Source organism: Dermacentor andersoni, chromosome 9, assembly GCF_023375885.2.
Source record: "Dermacentor andersoni chromosome 9, qqDerAnde1_hic_scaffold, whole genome shotgun sequence".
NCBI classification, from domain to species: Eukaryota; Metazoa; Arthropoda; class Arachnida; order Ixodida; family Ixodidae; genus Dermacentor; species Dermacentor andersoni.
The window spans coordinates 134,653,373-134,672,523 of record NC_092822.1 but is presented as its reverse complement, the minus strand read 5'-3'; the positions used below and the strand labels follow the sequence as shown (position 1 = coordinate 134,672,523).

The 19,151-nt window shown below is 49.2% G+C and overlaps 1 protein-coding gene across 5 annotated transcripts in view; it reads left to right on the top strand.

The window, feature by feature from the left end:
- Window positions 1-19,151, top strand: part of LOC126529774 (protein shifted-like) — a 384,912-nt gene that overhangs the window by 255,887 nt on the left and 109,874 nt on the right. For all 5 annotated transcript variants that reach the window (XM_050177290.3, XM_050177288.3, XM_050177289.3 and 2 more), the window contains exon 5: window positions 3,890-3,994. In XM_050177290.3, coding sequence (XP_050033247.2) covers window positions 3,890-3,994 — 105 coding nt within the window. The remainder of the gene's footprint in view (window positions 1-3,889; window positions 3,995-19,151) is intronic.

Sequence of the window (19,151 nt, the reverse complement as noted above, 5' to 3'; positions counted from 1 at the left end):
CTTCTGGCGTGGCTGGTCTTCTGCTGTAAACATACGGGATAGCTTGCGACACTCTTCTGCGTGTGCAACAGCTTCGGATGAGGTAGTGGTTTCCGTGGTGTCAGGGCGGTACGGAAGGATAGTATCCATTGTGGAAAAAGGTTCGCGTCCGTACAGGAGAAAGAAGGGCGAAAATCCCGTGGTTGTCTGCGTGGCGGTATTATAAGCGTAGGTCAGAAATGGTAGAACATGGTCCCATTTGCTTTGGTCGGTTACAACGTACATGGCCAGCATGTCACCAAGAGCGATTAAAGCGCTCGGTCACGCCATTTGTCTGCGGATGATATGCAGTAGTGGTGCGATGAATAATGCGGCATTCTTTGAGGACAGCCTCGATGACGTCGGAGAGGAAAACGCGGCCTCTGTCACTAAGTAATTCCCTGGGGGCTCCGTGGCGAAGGATGATGTGGCGCAGGAGAAACCAGGCGACGTCACGTGCAGAAGTACTGGACAAAGGGAAGTTTCCGCATAGCGCGTAAGATGGTCGATGGCCACGATTAGCCAGCGATTGCCGTCTGATGTGGTTGGCAGAGGTCCATACATGCCGATGCCTACTCGATCAAAAGCACGTGCTGGGCAAGGCAACGGCTGCAATGGGGCGGTTGCACGACGAGGTGGATCTTTGCGGCGTTGGCAAACGAAGGAGGAGCGGACATAATGAAGGATGAATCGATACATCCCCCGCCAGTAGTAACGAAGGCGTAAGCGCGCGTATGTCTTGAGTACACCTGCATGAGCGCACTGGGGATCGTCGTGGAACGCTGCACAAATATCCGAACGCAGTTGCCGAGGGATGACAAGCAACCATTTGCGGCCGTGCGGGAGGTAGTTACGACGGTACAAGAGCCCGTCGCGAATGGAAAAGTGGTGTGCTTGGCGACGTAATGCGCGATTGGTAGTGGGTATTGATGGGGTGGACAAGAAACTCAGCATGGACGCCATCCATGGGTCTGCTGCTCCAAACGAATGTTCGTGGCAGCAAGGGAAGACTCGTACTCGGAGGCCTTCGGGGAGCTAACCTCGTCTGTTAGTGGCGAACGAGACAAAGCATCCGCATCCGAGTGTTTTCGGCCAGAACGGTACAGCACTCGGATGTCGTACTCCTGCAGTCGAAGGGCCCATCGAGCAAGACGACCGGATGGTTCTTTTAAGGACGACAACCAGCACAGCGAGTCGTGATCAGTTATCACGTCGAATAGGCGTCCATAGAGATACGGACGGAATTTGATTATGGCCCAAATTATAGCCAGGCATTCCTTTTCTGTTACCGAATAGTTTGATTCGGGTTTAGTGAGTGCACGACTGGCGAAGGCGACGACGTACTCATCGAAATCAGCCTTTCTCTGAGCGAGAACGGCACCAAGGCCGACGCCACTGGCATCCGTGTGTATTTCAGTTGGAGCGCTTGGGTTTAAATGGCGCAGGATTGGTGGTGACGTCAAGAGACGACGCAGCTTTGTGAATGCGGCATCGCAATCCGGTGACCAGGTCGAAAGGTTGTGGCCACCACGAAGAAGCGGCGTTAAAGGTGCTATTATGGTGGCGAAATTGAGGATGAAACGGCGGAAGTATGACGCTAACCCAATGAAGCTGCGCAGTTCTTTCAAGGTCATTGGTCGCGGAAATTGGGCAACAGCTTGTAGTTTCGCCGGATCATTGAGTACACCTTCATTCGACACGACATGGCCGAGGATGACCAGCTGCTGGGCAGCGAAGCGACACTTCAAGTTAAGCTGAGGCCAGCATCGGCGATGCACTTGAGGGTGCGTTCAAATCGAAGTAAGCGGGAAGGAAAGTCCGGTGAAAAGATGACGATGTCGTCCAGATAACACAGGCATATCTGCCATTTGAGGCCGCGCAAGATGTTTTCCATCATTCTTTCAAATGTGGCAGGCGCGTTACACAGGCCAAATGGCATCACGGTGAATTCAAATAAACCGTCAGGTGTGATAAAGGCCGTTTTTGACGGTCTGACTCGGCCACTGGCACTTGCCAGTACCCGGATCGTAAATCTAAAGATGAGAAGAATTCGGCGCCTTGGAGGCAGTCTAGCGCGTCGTCAATACGGGCTAGTCGATAAACGTCCTTGCGGGTGATCTTATTAAGTCGCCGGTAGTCCACGCAAAAGCGCATTGTGCCATCTTTCTTTTTGACCAGCACTACAGGAGAAGCCCAGGGACTGTGCGAAGGTTGCATCACGCCGCATTGTAGCATGTCTCCAACTTGCTCAGCGATGACGCTACGCTCCGTGGCGGATACAGGATACGGCCTGTGGCATAAAGGCGCATGGTTGCCGGTGTTGATGTGATGGATAACAGTGGAAGTACGGCCTAAGCGAGATTGTTGTAGGTCGAATGACGTGCGAAAGCAGTCAAAGAGATCGACGATCTGGGCGTGCTGACCTGGAGTGAGTTTGGGATCAATACACCGGGAAAATGTTGGGTCACACGGCCGCGTGGGAGGAGAGACTTGAAGGGCCAGAGCGTCAACCGAAGGAGAAGCCGGGTCGTCAGGCACATCGTAAAGGATGCTTGGTTCGATTTCGTCAGCATAACTAAGACACTCATCGTGGAGGAGGCTAGCAGGGCAAGGAAACAGGTTCGATACATGAAGTGCGCTGGAACCTTGACGAATCGCAAGAAGGGCAAAATGAAGCAAGGAGGGATGACCGCGAGCAACAAGCTTAGACAGCGCGAAAAGAACTGTGGAGTCGGAAAACCCAACGCAGGAAACTGGTACAAGTGCGGCAGAGTATGGAGGAATCTCGGTGTCGGAGGTGACGAACACACGACCGGAAGCATCATCATTATCTTCAAAAACGGTGTGGCCGAATGGCGACGGCGCGAGTTCAGCACGGGCACAATCTATAACAGCATGATGAAAGGATAGAAAGTCCCATCCTAAAATCATGGCATGGGAGCAGCGAGGCAGAACAATGAACTCAACATGGTATAAAGTGCCGCTTATAACAACACGCACGGTACACTTCACGAAGGGTTAAATCGGCGCAGCGCTTGCTGTACGTAATGAAATGGCAGAATATGGCGTCGCGACTTTTCTAAGGTTAAGACGAAGCTGGTCCGAAATCACTGATACAGCTGCTCCCGTGTCTACAAGCGCATGAACGGCAAAGTCTTCTGCATAAACTTCAAGGACGTTCAAAGGAAATAAATGAGGTCTTAAGGAGTTCGTTGAGATCGCAGTTCTTGCCTCCGGAACTGCAGTCCCTAGTTTTCCTCTCGGATAGCTTCAGGGCGACGGACAAGCGGCGACAGAGAACGCCGACGGGGAGACGGAGACCGACGGGTATTGAAGGTTCGGGAAGCAGGAGGCGAGGTTTCGAAAGGCTGAGCGGCAGAAGTGGAACGGGTCGGAGAGTCTAAACCGTTGCCTTGTTCCCTCGTAGATTCCGAAGGATACCATCCGCGCCGGCGGCAAAGCCCAGGTAGGCCGCACGAATAACAGATAGGCCGGTTGTCATGGGTGCGCCATGCTTTGAGAACAGCGAATGGAGACTGATGGAAATATTGGCGAGGTGGGCGCACGGGCAGTAGGCGTTCGCGACTAGAATGATAGAGCAGCGAGAGGTAACACAGCCGATGGAGCACCGAAACAAGGTTTGTCTCTCTCGTCGTCGTTCTCTCTCTCAAAGCCACAGCCCCACTGCTCCTTAGTTTACAGTACAATACATACATACATACATACATACATACATACATACATACATACATACACACATACATACATACATACATACATACATACATACACCCCACGTCTTGTCGCGTTTCTTAACGTATCATAACACGACTACATTGTACACGCAACTGATATGAAAATTGTGCTGCAGGTCCAGACCCCGAATGTGACCGCAAATGCGCCAACGGGGGTCGCTGCAACGCCGCGAAGATCTGCGAGTGTCCGAAGCGATACATGGGCCGCTACTGCAGGACAGGCAAGTGGCTCGCTCGCCTCGCGCGGGCGTTATACTCACTGCCACCTGCCGGCATTACAAAGATGTGCGCGCGCATTGTTTTTGCTTACTCGCGGCTAGCCAAAATCACTGTGAAAATAGACTAAGTATCACAGAGCAAGTTTCCTTTCTTTGACAGCGGCTGAGATTTACACATGACACAGCAGAAATGTAAACAAGGGAGGGGGCAACGCTCGAAATAGCAACGCTCGAATAGCTTGCGGCCCTTCGGTGGCTTCACAGGCGGACGGCTGCACTATGTTTGTGATAACGAATGAGTCAACAGATGAATGGCAAACGATGATTGGTGTCAGTACTGTCACGATATGCGCGCCTAAGAGAAGGTACTTAATAACAACATGACTACTAAAATTATCAACATACGGTTGCACCCCACTGAAGTTTTACCGTTCACCAGCTTGCAACAATGATGCAAGTGCGACGTTTGCAAGCAGCTCGGACCCACCGCACCCACCTACCAGTGGCCGTACATGTAAGCGAAAATACTGTCAACTGTTTTTTTCTTTTTTTCAGTGCGAAATTTCAGAGCGATTGGCGGACGATAAGCTGCGCCGTATCATCACTATTATTATTAGCTTATATTTATGTCTACGGCAGGACGGTGGCCTCTCCCAGCGATCTCCAATTACCCCTGTATTGTCCTTGATGATTTCAACTTGGGCCTGCAAATAGGAATAGTTGTGTCTAAATAGGAACGAGCGTCCACTTGCCAAAATCGCTCCACCGAGTATTTCGCAGAGCGACTGTTTCCATAACAGTAAGCAATCTAGAATCGCATTATTCGATCCATCGCAAGAATACGCCGTTTCCAGTAGGCACTGCTGCCTCTTCTTTCATGGAATAACGCAGCGCTAGCTAGAAAGCACGACTATGCTATCCTACGTACACAGGGCAGAGTGTAGACGCCCGTTTGACTTTCCAACTCATTTTGAACTTTTCTTGAGCATGCCATGGGCTAGCTGTTTGTAACGCTTGCGTAATGGCCGCTAGGTTTTCTCCTCGATGGAAGATTGACAAGAACGCCGACTTGCTCACTCCGCGATGCATTTTCTGCAGCTAACTAACGTCCTGGCGACTCGATGTGCCCGTATTTCTCTAGTTCACCTCATCACCCCTCCTCCCCCCTTTGAAATGTCCTTACTTAGCACCAAATATTCTCGCCGGCGTTCGGACAGCTCAAACTGTTTGCGCCGATCATCAGAACCGTGCCGGCTTCGCAAGATGTACTCGTTACCCGCAGCTGAAAACATCGCGCCGGAAATGTAGCCGCTGCGAGAGGGCACAGGCGGCAAGCAACGGCGCTTACTGAAGATGGTGATAAAAAATTTCCATTGGCATCCCCTTCGAAACGGGCCGACGAGGACTTAGACTGCTTGAGCTAATCAGGTATTATGAACATCCATTGCAGCCTATCCCACTATCACTTATCTCTTCATTTAAAACTCCTATATGATGCACAGTTACGTAGATGCATGAAATGACTCCGCAGATATCAATTCCTTCTTTTATTTTCCACTGATATTAAGCGTCTCTTGCTTATCTCGACTGCTGACCGGTTTATGCTTCCGTCCACTTTAAATCCCAGCGCATCTTGTAGGTGCACATCACCTACGGGTTTCCCTACTTGAAGGAGGAAGAGGAGGAAAAGAACGAAGGAAATGTAACGAGGTCAACCAGACGCACGTCCGGTTTGCTACCATACACGGGGGAAGGGGTTTAAGGGATGAAAAGAAAGAAAGGAGACGGAAGGAAGGAGGCACTCTCGCCGTTCTCCATCATTTCACGCCTACAATCGGTCAGTGAGGCCAGTCAATTTCATAAATTGCAGCAGTGGCCGCGTCGCTTTGTAAGCTTGCGACGCATGGCGCCATGGTCCGAGAATCTTAGTGTCTGAATATTTCTTTCTGTCTAATCGATCCAACACTCTCCGAGGCACGTTGCGTTCGATGTCATAGAATTGCAAAGATACAGCACGTGCTCGATCATCTCTTCACAGTTGCATGAGTCGCAGATCGGTGGGTCGGACATGCCATTAAAGGGAAGCTGGGGCCGTATTCTGTAGTGGTTCGCTTCGGAACCGGTTCGGTCTGGCTGTTACGTCTGGATTACGTCACTCGGAGAAAGAGTGGAACGGGGCGGCGTGAGGGGAACCAATCAACGAGCGGCGGTCTGCCTGAAGATCACGTCGTCATTTTTGTTTGTACTTTGGGGACGGTATAGCAATTGAAGGATGTTGCTGGTGTGATAAAAAAAAAACATTGGTTTGTATAGAATACTTGCAAATATAATTTTCAGTAATAAATGTGAGCTTGCGGCGCAGACGGCTACTGGGAGTTGTAATTTTATTTGTGTTGTTTTCTTATTTAGTCGCTAGGTGGTGTGCCATACGTTATGCAAACAACTTGCCTCGCTTTGTTTACGTTTTGGACTTCTTCGGCCGCCGAAACCGAAACGATGTCGTCGCACAAGGACAGGCGACTGGGTCCTCATGTTTCAGCGAGGCAGCGCGAAATATTCGTTTCATTTGTTGAGGAGCACCCCTACCTAGCAAAGGCGTCGTGTGTGTTGGGCCAGCAGCTGACGGCGGCTTTCTGTTGCGCCGTGGATGGGAATCTAACCAATCCTTTTTCTTTTCCCACCACCGCAATGGCCTTGGCGACGGCTGTAATGATCCGGCTGACCGAATGCTGCGGCGGTGCAATCGCTTCTTCATTCCCGACGCACTGTTGAAAGCTCCCGGTGGCAAAAAAACGCAGCGCGCACAGCACTTTCATCGTAGTGTCGACACCACGAAATATTTGAGGCCCGAGATGTTCTTCCAGCTCATCGCAAAGACGTCGCACTATGTCTTTGGAGAGCCTAAAATGCCTTCGAAACACTTCTTCGGTCATGCCGAACGCGTCGCGTCGTTGCCTCTCGTCGCGTCGTTGTCTTTCGGCGCTCGCCAGCATCACAACCAAAGGAGCTGCCATTGCCGTCTCTGTCTCGTCTCGTCTAGGTGCCGGCTCGTCAGCTGGCGCGAGACTAGCCGGCAGCCACGGTTGCCCTAGCACCCCTCGACATCATGCTCGCCACCGCGCGCGACCCTCGAGCGAACCACTTCTCCGCGATTCCTCTCGTAGCAGGGAACCGGTTCCTTTCCAGATAATTGACAACCTGTGTGACGTCAACAAAATTTGTCGTCCCGCCCACCAGGGATGATGACAACGAAGCGCCGACCAATGGCAACAGCCAGACCGAACCGGTTCCAAAGCGAACCGCTACAGAATACGGCCCCTGAAGAGTTTTCCAGAAAGAATGAGTGAAGAGCTTACGTAATGGTTTTCAACCCTCTGAATCCGAATATCGCATCGAAATTGAGCGAAAGAAAGCGCAAACAGGTTTTATTTCGACGAAAAGTGCAGCAGCAGACTCGGGCAGCTCGCGCGCCTCGTTGCCGCCTGTGATTGGTCGGGCGCCTCGTTTGGTATTCGTCCGGACCGGCCGCTGCCGCCACACATGAACCACGGTGCGAGGTGGTTTGGCGTTGTGGTTTGGTGAGACGGTAATGGTAAATTTCGAGAGCTGGCGTTTCTCTGAGAAGTTCGGCATTGCTCCCTACATGTATACGCAGCCGGCCTCTCCAAGAAGCAAAAGATGTTGGTAGCAAGCAGTACTTTCGACGCGAACGAAAGCGAAGTGTTAGCATCTCCTCGTGTTAGAAATGTTCTTTGGTGAGTATGTTTTTTGCAAAGCTGTATTCAGCGATCCAGTGAGTTCGTTTCCGGGCAAACAACTGTACTGTTATGTTCCTGCATGCCTCCTCGTGGAACGTAAGGAGGGATGCGATCGTCGGCATTTGTGCGCTGCCCCAAAGCTGTCGGCAATCTACACAAACGGTTTACATGCGGAAAACGTTTTACGGCTCTTGTAGCACGTATAGTGGCCTTCATCAGCGCGCCATCCGCACGCTAATCGTAATTGGAGCCGTAAAGGCGGTGAATTCCGTCGGCTACGTGAGACAGCCGCTTTCTTTCTGTGCGCGAGGGGGAGCGCAGCGTCCTGGCGTGCGCCGGCTTTCAAACAAATGAAAACTTTACACTTGCACTGCATTATGGTAGATGCATGTTGTCTGTCTCACAACACTCGTGCGAATAGAAAATTAACGGCGGTTTGCGAAGAAACCTGCGTCAAGGGTGGGAGATGAACATCCACCTTCCGTTCAACGTGCTAACACGTAGGAGCTAGCAATAAATCAAAATCCAGGTTTGGACGAGTTCGTGTATTCATAAGGTCTTCCAAGACCAGTTACCATCCGACAGCCCGCACCCGTCCCGCCTTTGTGCATTCGTTGCCCCGACCTTCTCGCGCTGCGTTTAGAAAGCCGGCTAGCAGAAAGTCGTACTCTCACTCATTCACGCCTTATTGATAAACTCTGGTAATAATCGTCGTCACGGAAGTGGTTAGAGCACAGCACTGTTGTTCTTGAGCGCTTTAAATTCTTTCGATTCACAGCAGCCTCCCACTTAGCTGCAAGCTTCTTGTCTTGCGGGGAGTAATGGAACATCGTCGCGGCCGCTGGTGTTCGTGCAACCGTAGGCTGCACAGAACGCCAGCATGATCGGCCCACCACTTCAATTGATACTGCGCACGTCAACTACCACTCCACATACACACAAGCAAAGGCATCCAGGCTCGAGCGAGGCAGTTTATGACGGCACGCACGCAGAAACAAGCGCGGTCAGGCACGGTCGCGGAGACTGTGAAGGAGCAGGACACCAGTGCTGACGTCACTACGGCGCGGTTTCCGGTCACCGCTCGCATCGTCAGCGTCACCAGCAGCGCGCGGCGCTCTACGGGGGGGGGGGGGGGTGGAGCGACAGCGACAGCGCAATTTTAACCGGCGATTACGTCGTTCCTAAGTGAAAAATCCCGTCCAAAATTTTACGTGCATGGTTTATAAGGTTTCCGCATCCGTATATGAGCGTCTCATTGAATTCGGCAGACTTTTCAGCTTACCTTTAAGGAATGAGTAGGCTTCCGTAAAAGCCACCCCTCACCAGAGGCGGCGCAGTAAAGTTGGATCACGGCGGGAGAAGTTCGATGGAATCTGCATCTTCAGTGTAGGATCCAGTCGGTGTAGACGGCAGTTGGAGAAAGTCGGGGTGTTCCACAAAGTTTCAGTCTTTTTTTGAGCAGGACCCCTCCCTGCGTCAGTGCCTTCGCATTCCATTAAGATGTGCTGAGCGTTCTCCGGATTTTGGCTGCAGCATATGCATGCCTCATGTTATTGCGCATATTTGCTACCGTATGCTTTTCGTCCTCAGGCACGAGCTCGGGCCTTAAAAAGCAAGGCACTGTCCTCGCTGTTCGCTTACAAAGTTTATCTCCTTATTTTTTTCTTGTTGTACTTGTAAATGTCCATGGTCAATTTTGTTTCCATCTTGTGCTTCCAACTTAGCTTCTCTGTTTCACTCACTTTCGTCTTGACTCCTGACTGTGTATTAAGTACTCGGTTGCCAACTCTCTTGAGCTCTTCCTGCATTCTGTGTCAACGTTTTTCATGTGCAGGTACCTGTGCAATTTTGCCGCCCATCTTTTTTAATCCATGTTCCTTGGTCTTGCATCGAAAGTGATATTGCTGACCGCTTCTCTGACTTCGAAAGAGGCCCAACCAATGTCAACGTGCACTGCCTCTTCTGTGGTTTTGCCGTGGGCGGCCGATGCCAATCGGCAGAATCAACTTTCGTTAACTTCCAGCCCTGAGAAAGTGTTTGCTTTTAAGCACAGAATGGGCATTTTCAGGGCTGACACCACGCACCACCTCATATTTATTGTGCCCCCAAAATACTCTAGGTTTTATTATTGCCGCATTCCGCTTTTTCTTCATCCTCAAGGTATCTTGGTGGGTGCTTGAGTAAGTCATTCTTTGTTTATGCATACACCGAGATAACTATTTTGCTTGACCATGCGTACAATTTACTGTTGAAATTATACCACATTATTACTCTTCTCTTCATCAGCGATCATCATCATCAACCTATTTTTATATCCACTGCAGGATGAAGGCCTCTCCCAGCGATCCCCAATTACCCCTGTCTTGGACTAACTGGCTGCAATTTGCGTGTGAAAATTTCTTAATTTCATCACCTCACCTAATTTTCTGCCATACTCGACTGCACTTCCCTTTCTTGACGCCCACTCTATAACTGTAACAGTGCACCGGTTATCTGCCGTATGCATTACATGGCATGCCCAGCTGCATTTTTCACAGCGGAGCTCTCTTAGGCTAGTTCCCAGCGTTTCGTCACGTGTGTGTGCAAAAACTATCATCACGTGGACCGCGTTTACGGGGGTATGAAACATTGCTTAAGAGGGTATGAGCCTGTAGGGGGTATAAATCTATAGGCGGACGGCGCACAGATCATGCACAAGTACGACGTCGAAGTCCGTTTGGCGTTCTGGACATGTGTGGCGATCTGCGACCACTGCCTCCGGTTTGTGCGAATGCGGTCACAAGAAGGTGTTCAGCCCGAAAGTGGCGGCATAATCTCTCCTATACTTCCCGTTGCGGCAGCCTGTGCGTCAAAAGGGCGGGGCACAGGAGGGCCCCTCCAACCGGAAGAGGTGCGCGTCACCGAGAGTCGGTTCGTCAGCGCCGATCGAGCCTCGCTCGCGGCACCCGTTGCTGTGCGACTCTTCTGCTCCGACAAGGACGTCGACGCGTTCAACAGCGATGTTGCCCTACAGGGTGCTGGAGACGTACACGAAGCTAGAGCAGTCGACGTGCACCTCGGATACGGGCCCGACGACGAGTGTGTTCGCGCACAGGCCAAGGTGGCCGGTATGACGCATGTCGAAATGGGCACCAAGAAGATCTACAGTGTCATCACAGACCCCATGGCCGCCTATCATAACGACCATAAAGCAATAGTGGCTGTGGTCACGAGATAAAGGGTAATATGAGTAAACATAAAAAGTGCATGCTTGTGCAATATTCTTTTGTTGTTTTATTTTCGTTATAGTTATACACAGCTCCGCCGTTTATCCACTTTTACAATATGTCTCTGAATTGTTTGTCTTAATGCCCACTAGAATATCGGTCATACCCGTTTGTCCTCTGATCCACACCGCTGTCTTCCTCTTCTTATCGTTACGCCTAAGATTTTTCGTTCAATAGCCCCTTCTGCGGTCGTTCACTTGTTCTCAAACTTCTTTGTTAGACTCCAACTTACTGCCCCATATGTTTGCACTGGTTCGATGCAATGATTGTACACTTTTCTTTTGAACGAGAGTACTAGGCTCCGAGTCAGGATTTGATGCTGTATGCTGTATGCCTCACACTCACATGTGCAGGTCATAAATACCAGGTTCTCTAGCCGAGTGCCATCCATGCGGTATAACCGAGCTCAGATTGGTCCACCTTGACTGACCAAATAGGGCACCACTGTAGGTTAAATGAGGCGTACAACTCCTGCGGGACCCGCCGTGGTTGCTCAGTGGTTATGGTGTTAGACTGCTGAGCACGAGGTCGCGGGATCGGACCCCGACCACGGCGGCCGCATTTCGATGGGGGCGAAATGCGAAAATACCCGTGTACTTAGAATTAGGTGCACGTTAAAGAACCCCAGGTGGTCGAAATTTTCGGAGTCCTCCACTACGGCGTGCATAATCAGAAAGTGGTTTTGTCACGTAAAACCCCATAAATTAATTTTTAATTTAACTCCTACGGGGACGGTAGAGTATCCGTCTCCAGTGCAAGAGGACCGTGATTCAAATCCCGGTGCCGCGCTATTCTCTACCGGAAAATACAAAAAAAAAAACGTGTGTTGAGAAAATTGCACAAACAGGCCTGGAGTGCGGCCTGATCCCGGTGACCAGAACCGGTAACGCACTCTCTCACCAGAGCAGGATTGGCCACCCTGGTGCAGTACTTGGGTGCAGTACAGAGGGTGCTAAGAATACCTGGCTCCGGACAGGCCGCCATTGGAATCTGAACCTGGCAACGTTTAACGTTAGAACGCTATCTAGTGAGGCGAGTCTAGCAGTGTTATTGGAGGAATTAGAGGGTAGTAAATGGGATATAATAGGGCTCAGTGAGGTTAGGAGGACAAAAGAAGCATATACAGTGCTAAAAAGCGGGCATGTACTGTGTTACCGGGGCTTAGCGGAGAGACGAGAACTAGGAGTCGGATTCCTGATTAATAAGGAAATAGCTGGTAACATACAGGAATTCTATAGCATTAACGAGAGGGTGGCATGTCTTGTTGTGAAACTTAATAAGAGGTACAAAATGAAGGTTGTACAGGTCTACGCTCCTACATCTAGTCATGATGACCAGGAAGTCGAAAGCTTTTATGAAGACGTAGAATCGGCGATGGGTAAAGTCAAAACAAAATACACTATACTGATGGGCGACTTCAATGCCAGGGTAGGCAAGAAGCAGGCTGGAGACAAGTCAGTGAGGGAATATGGCATAGGCTCTAGGAATAGCAGAGGAGAATTATTAGTAAAGTTTGCAGAACAGAATAATATGCGGATAATAAATACCTTTTTCCGCAAGCGGGTTAGCCGAAAGTGGACGTGGAGGAGCCCGAATGGTGAGACTAGAAATGAAATCGACTTCATACTCTGCGCGAACCCTGGCATCATTCAAGATGTAGACGTGCTCGGCAAGGTACGCTGCAGTGACCACAGGATGGTAAGAACTCGAATTAGCCTAGACTTGAGGAGGGAACGAAAGAAACTGGTAAACAAGAAGCCAATCAATGAGGTAGCGGTAAGAGGGAAACTAGAGGAATTCCGGATCAAACTACAGAACAGGTATTCGGCTTTAACTCAGGAAGAGGACCTTAGTGTTGAAGCAATGAACGACAATCTCATGGGCATCATTAAGGAGTGCGCAATAGAAGTCGGTGGTAACGCCGTTAGACAGGAAACCAGTAAGCTATCGCAGGAGACGAAAGATCTGATCAAGAAACGCCAATGTATGAAAGCCTCTAATCCTACAGCTAGAATAGAACTGGCAGAACTTTCTAAGTTAATCAACAAGCGTAAGACAGCGGACATCAGGAACTATAATGTGGATAGAATTGAACAGGCTCTCAGGAACGGAGGAAGCCTAAAAACAGTGAAGAAGAAACTAGGAATAGGCAAGAATCAGATGTGTGCGTTAAGAGACAAAGCCGGCAATATCGTTACTAATATGGACGAGATAGTTCAAGTGGCTGAGGAGTTCTATAGAGATTTATACAGTACCAGTGGCACCCACGACGATAGTGGAAGAGAGAATAGCCTAGAGGAATTCGAAATCCCACAGGTAACGCCAGAAGAAGTAAAGAAAGCCTTAGGAGCTATGCAAAGGGGGAAGGCATCTGGGGAGGATCAGGTAACAGCAGATTTGTTGAAGGATGGTGGTCAGATTGTTCTAGAGAAACTGGCCACCCTGTATACGCAATGCCTCATAACCTCGAGCGTACCGGAATCTTGGAAGAACGCTAACATAATCCTAATCCATAAGAAAGGGGACGCCAAAGACTTGAAAAATTATAGACCGATCAGCTTACTGTCCGTTGCCTACAAAGTATTTACTAAGGCAATCGCAAATAGAATCAGGAACACCTTAGACTTCTGTCAACCAAAGGACCAGGCAGGATTCCGTAAAGGCTACTCAACAATAGACCATATTCACACTATCAATCAAGTGATAGAGAAATGTGCAGAATATAACCAACCCTTATATATAGCTTTCATTGATTACGAGAAAGCGTTTGATTCAGTCGAAACCTCAGCAGTCATGGAGGCATTACGGAATCAGGGTGTAGATGAGCCATATGTAAAAATACTGGAAGATATCTATAGCGGCTCCACAGCCACCGTAGTCCTCCACAAAGAAAGCAACAAAATCCCTATAAATAAAGGCGTCAGACAGGGAGATACGATATCTCCAATGCTATTCACAGCATGTTTACAGGAGGTATTCAGAGGCCTGGAGTGGGTAGAATTGGGGATAAAAGTTGATGGAGAATACCTTAGCAACTTGCGATTCGCTGATGATATTGCCTTGCTTAGTAACTCAGGAGACCAATTGCAATGCATGCTCACTAACCTGGAGAGGCAAAGCAGAAGGGTGGGTCTGAAAATTAATCTGCAGAAAACTAAAGTACTGTTTAACAGTCTCGGAAGAGAACAGCAGTTTACGATAGGTAGCGAAACACTGGAAGTGGTAAGGGAATACATCTACTTAGGGCAGGTAGTGACCACGGATCCGGATCATGAGACTGAAATAACCAGAAGAATAAGAATGGGTTGGGGTGCTTTTGGCAGGCATTCTCAAATCATGAACAGTAGGTTGCCACTATCCCTCAAAAGGAAAGTGTACAACAGCTGTGTGTTACCAGTACTCACATATGGGGCAGAAACCTGGAGGCTTACGAAAAGGGTTCTGCTGAAATTGAGGACGACGCAACGAGCTATGGAAAGAAGAATGATGGGTGTAACGTTAAGGGATAAGAAAAGAGCAGATTGGGCGAGGCAACAAACGCGGGTAAACGACATCTTAGTTGAAATCAAGAAAAAGAAATGGGCATGGGCCGGACATGTAATGAGGAGGGAAGATAACCGATGGTCACTAAGAGTTACGGACTGAATTCCAAGGGAAGGGAAGCGTAGCAGGGGGCGGCAGAAAGTTAGGTGGGCAGATGACATTAAGACGTTTGCAGGAACAACATGGCCACAATTAGTACATGACCGGGGTAGTTGGAGAAGTATGGGAGAGGCCTTTGCCCTGCAGTGGGCGTAACTAGGCTGATGATGATGATGATGATGCACTAGAACCCATTTCTACCCTTTTGTAAATTTACCAGACTACTACGAGAGCACTGTCTGAGCTCTAACTGCTCAAATTGTCTGTTCTTGAAGATGGCGAATATTTCAGTAAAGAAAAAGGCCTGCGAAACACGAAATACGGAAATCTGAAAAGTCCCTTATTTTTGTTCTGATTTGGCTTTCCAACGCTTCGCTGTACTCTTCCACGAATTCGAAATCATTCGTATAACAAAGGAATAGATGTGTTTCATTTAAGTGTAGCATAATTAGTGGTTCTTTCTTGTTCGATCAACTATGTAGTAATTTATTTAGCTACAGCAAACTTAGCGATTCCTTACATCAACTAGGTGGTGCTTTACTTAAGTGTAGGAGAGGACAGCGGCTTTCTTGATGTATAATCTATGTTTTTAAATATTTTATAGGCTTGATCTATATTTAGAATATGCCTAACCAGAGTGCATTGATATTGTGCTGTCTTCAGCTGCTGCCGTTCTTGACAAAGGTGGTGAAGAACCCCTCAAACCGCCATTTGAACGGCGTTTCCCTCCGCCTCTTTTTACACTGTACTGTGACGAAGCAAATAAAGCAATCACAATCAATTACTCCTTCCCATGATCAGATTCCCCTTTAAATTATTTACTTTGATAAACGTCCTCCTGCACAAAGTCTACTGCCAGACTGGCGACCATGAACTTTTGTTGCCTCACCAGGCTGTTGAACGCTACGTCTGTCTTCTGCGTAATAATGTTCAACTCTACTCTTACACTTTCTCGGTTGAAGTCCTCAATTATTTGTTGTAACTCGTCCCCGGTGTCGTGGAACAGGTCAAGGACATCTGCAAACTGAAGGATATTGAGATATTCAGCATTGATCCTCACGCCTAACCCTTCCCAATTTAAAAGCTCGAATACTTCATCTAACCATGCAGTGAATAGCATCGGAGAGATTATGTCTCTGCCTCACCCTCTTCTTGCCAGGTAACTTTCTGCTTTTGGAGAACAAGGGTAGCTGTGGAATCGTTGTAGATATTTGCGAAGAGATTTGCGAAGAGATTCACGCATGCCTCCTCTACTCCTTGATTGCACAGTTCCGACATGACTACTGGATGAAATTCCGCTTCATTAGCGATCACTAGCGATTACATTTCCCCTTTTCTTTCAGCTAAAACGGGCTTAAATAAGTCGCTTCATTTTTACACATATTTGCAAGTCTCTGCAAATTCCTTGTACTGTCCTCTCGTAGCACGGTATGTTTTCCACCGATGATGATCATACCCGCCGTGGTTGCTCAGTGGTTATGGTAATGTGCTGCTGAGCACGAGGGCGCGGGATCGAATCCCGGCCACGGCGGCCACATTTTGATGGGGGCGATAACACCCGTGTACTTAAATTTAGGTGCACGTTAAAAAACCACAGGTGGTCGAAATTTCCGGAGCACTCCACTACGGCATGCCTCATAATCAGAATGTGATTTTGGCACCTAAAAGCCCATAATTTAATTTTTTTAAAGGATGATGATGGACATTGTGCAGTGGTGGGGTAGAGGTAGAGCATCCGCTTCGCGCGCAAGAGGACGGTGGTTCGAATCCCGGTGCCACGCAATTTTCCACCGGATAAAAAAAATCCGCGTGTTGATAAAAATTGCATAAACAGTCCTAGAGTGCGGCCTGATCCCGGTGACCAGAACCGGTAACGCACTGCCTCACCAGAGCAGGATTGGCCACCCTGGTGTAGTACTTGGCCCCAACCTCCAATATGAATACAACAATCAAACCCCAGCCTCAGTCCCCAGCAGCTGCGAAGCAACTGACCACGGTGGCGGTCAGACCTGCGACGCAGTAGTGGGTGCTAAGAATCCCTGGTTCTGGACAGGCCGCCATTGGAATCTGAACCTGGCAACGTTTAACGCTAGAACGTCATCTAGTGAGGCGAGTCTAGCAGTGCTATTGGAGGAATTAGAGGGCAGTAAATGGGATATAATAGGGTTCAGTGAAGTTAGGAGGACAAAAGAAGCACATACAGTGCTTAAAAGCGGGCACGTCCTATGCTACCGAGGCTTAGCGGAGAGACGAGAACCAAGAGTCGGATTCCTTATTAATAAGGATATAGCTGGTAGCATACAGGAACTCTATAGCATTAACGAGAGGGTGCCAGGCCTTGTTGTAAAACTGAATAAGAGAGAGAGAGATGCAAATGAGAGGAAGGCAGGGAGGTTAACCAGACTTAAAACGTCCGGTTTGCTACCCTGCACTAGGGGAAGGGAAAGGGGAAGTAAAGACGGAAAGAAGAGCGTGACAAAAATGAAAGCGTGAGAAAAAAAAATATGAAAAGGGACGAAATGGGGTCATTATAGTCTTTCTAATAGGCCACTGTCACGTAGAAAAGTCAACAGAGCCTTGACCGACTTTTGCTGCCACGACAGTTCATGTCGGCATTCCAAAACTGACTGTTCTGAAAGTGGCCTGTCGTCAAGGCGTGCCAACGCGGTCGCTAGTGACAGCCGGTGCGCGCTGTATCGAGGACAGTGGCAAAGCACGTGTTCGATAGTCTCTTCGCCGCCGCAGTGTCTGCAAGCCGCGCTGTCGTCCATACCGACTCGGAAGGCGAAGGATCTTGTGTAGGCGACACCAAGCCACAGTCGGCAAAGTACTGCTGTTTCGAGTCGAGAGAGTCCAGGTGGGGGTCGAAGTCGAAGGGATGGGCCCAGTCGGTGTAGACGTGTATGCTTTAAGCTGGGTGTGTTCCATAAAGTTTTGATGGCTTCATTTGCAAGCACACGAATTTTCGTTGCAGCGTCTGTTCTTGAGAACGGAATGGAGTCTTGCAAGCCCTCCTCGTGTGCAGATCGTGCTGCTGCGTCGGCATGTTCATTGCCCATTATGCCACAGTGGCTTGGAATCCACTGCAACTTGATGTCGTGTCCTTGCTCGACGAGGTGGTGAAGCAGCAGTCTGATTTCCATAACTAGTTGTTCGTGGGGTCCTCGGCGTAAGGCCGAAACCAAACAATGAAGAGCAGCCTTGGAGTCAGTGAACACGCTCCATTTCCTGGGTAGTTCTTCAGAAATTACACGAAGTGCACAACGAATAGCAGCAAGCTCCGCAGCAGTCGATGTAGTCTGGTGAGATAGTCGAATCTTTATGGTGGAAGGTTTTGCAGGAAAGATCACCGATCCTGCAGACCCATTCACCGTGGTTGAAGCGTCAGTATAAAGATGATGATGCTCGTTGTACGTCTCATACAGCAAGAGCAGTGAAAGCTGCTTGAGTGCTGGAGACGAGAGTTGAGCTTTTGTTCGTATTCCTGGTACCATTAGTCGAACATTTGCTTGAGCCAAGCACCATGGTGGAAACGGAACTTTCGCTGGAGCTGTATAACCTGATGGAAGGTATGCACGATAAGGCAGGACTGTTTCACAAAAGGAAGCACGTGGTCGATCCTCTGGCAGTGAGGCTAGATGATGGGCAGGGGCTCGAGCAAGGTGTCTTACGTGTGCTCTGAGCGCTTCCATGACTATATGGGTCTTGGCTGGGAAATCGTGTGCAATGGCAATTGTTTCAGCCGTTGATGAACACCGCGGCAATCCAAGACACACTCTAAGTGCCTGGGCCTGGACGCTTTCGAGTGTACGGATATTACTTCTGCAGGTGTTGGTCAGCACAGGCAAGCTGTATCGCAAATACCCAAGAAAGAGCGTCCTGTACAGTTGCATCATTACATGTACTGAAGTACCCCAGACATTTCCTCCAAGAAACTTAAACACATTAGAGATATCTGTCAGGCGCTTCTTTAGGTAGGCCACATGAGGACTCCAGCAGAGGTCACGATCAATTATTACGCCTAAGAATCGGTGCGTCCTGACATAAGGTATGCTTTGACCGTCGATAGAGACATCGTATGTACTCATTGGCTTTCGGCTAAACGCGACCAATGCGCATTTTTCTGGCGAGATCTTGAGGCCTTGTTCATGTAAGTATGCCGATGTTGACGTGGCAGCTTTTTGAAGCCTGGCGCGTACTTGCGGCCGTGTCACACCAGATGCCCAGACGCAAATGTCATCGGCATACATTGATATTTTAACTGTGTTCGGAAGTCGTTCCACGAGACCAATGAGTACAAGGTTGAAAAGTGTGGGACTCAAGACACCGCCTTGTGGAACTCCATGGTGCGTATAGTATTGCGAGGTTGGGCCAGCTTCAGTGTTAAGAAAGAGAGACCGCCTATGTAAATAACTGCGAGTCCAACGATATAATGGACCGCCTAGGCCCACCGATTCCAATGCTTCAAGTATGGCGTCATGAAGAACGTTGTCG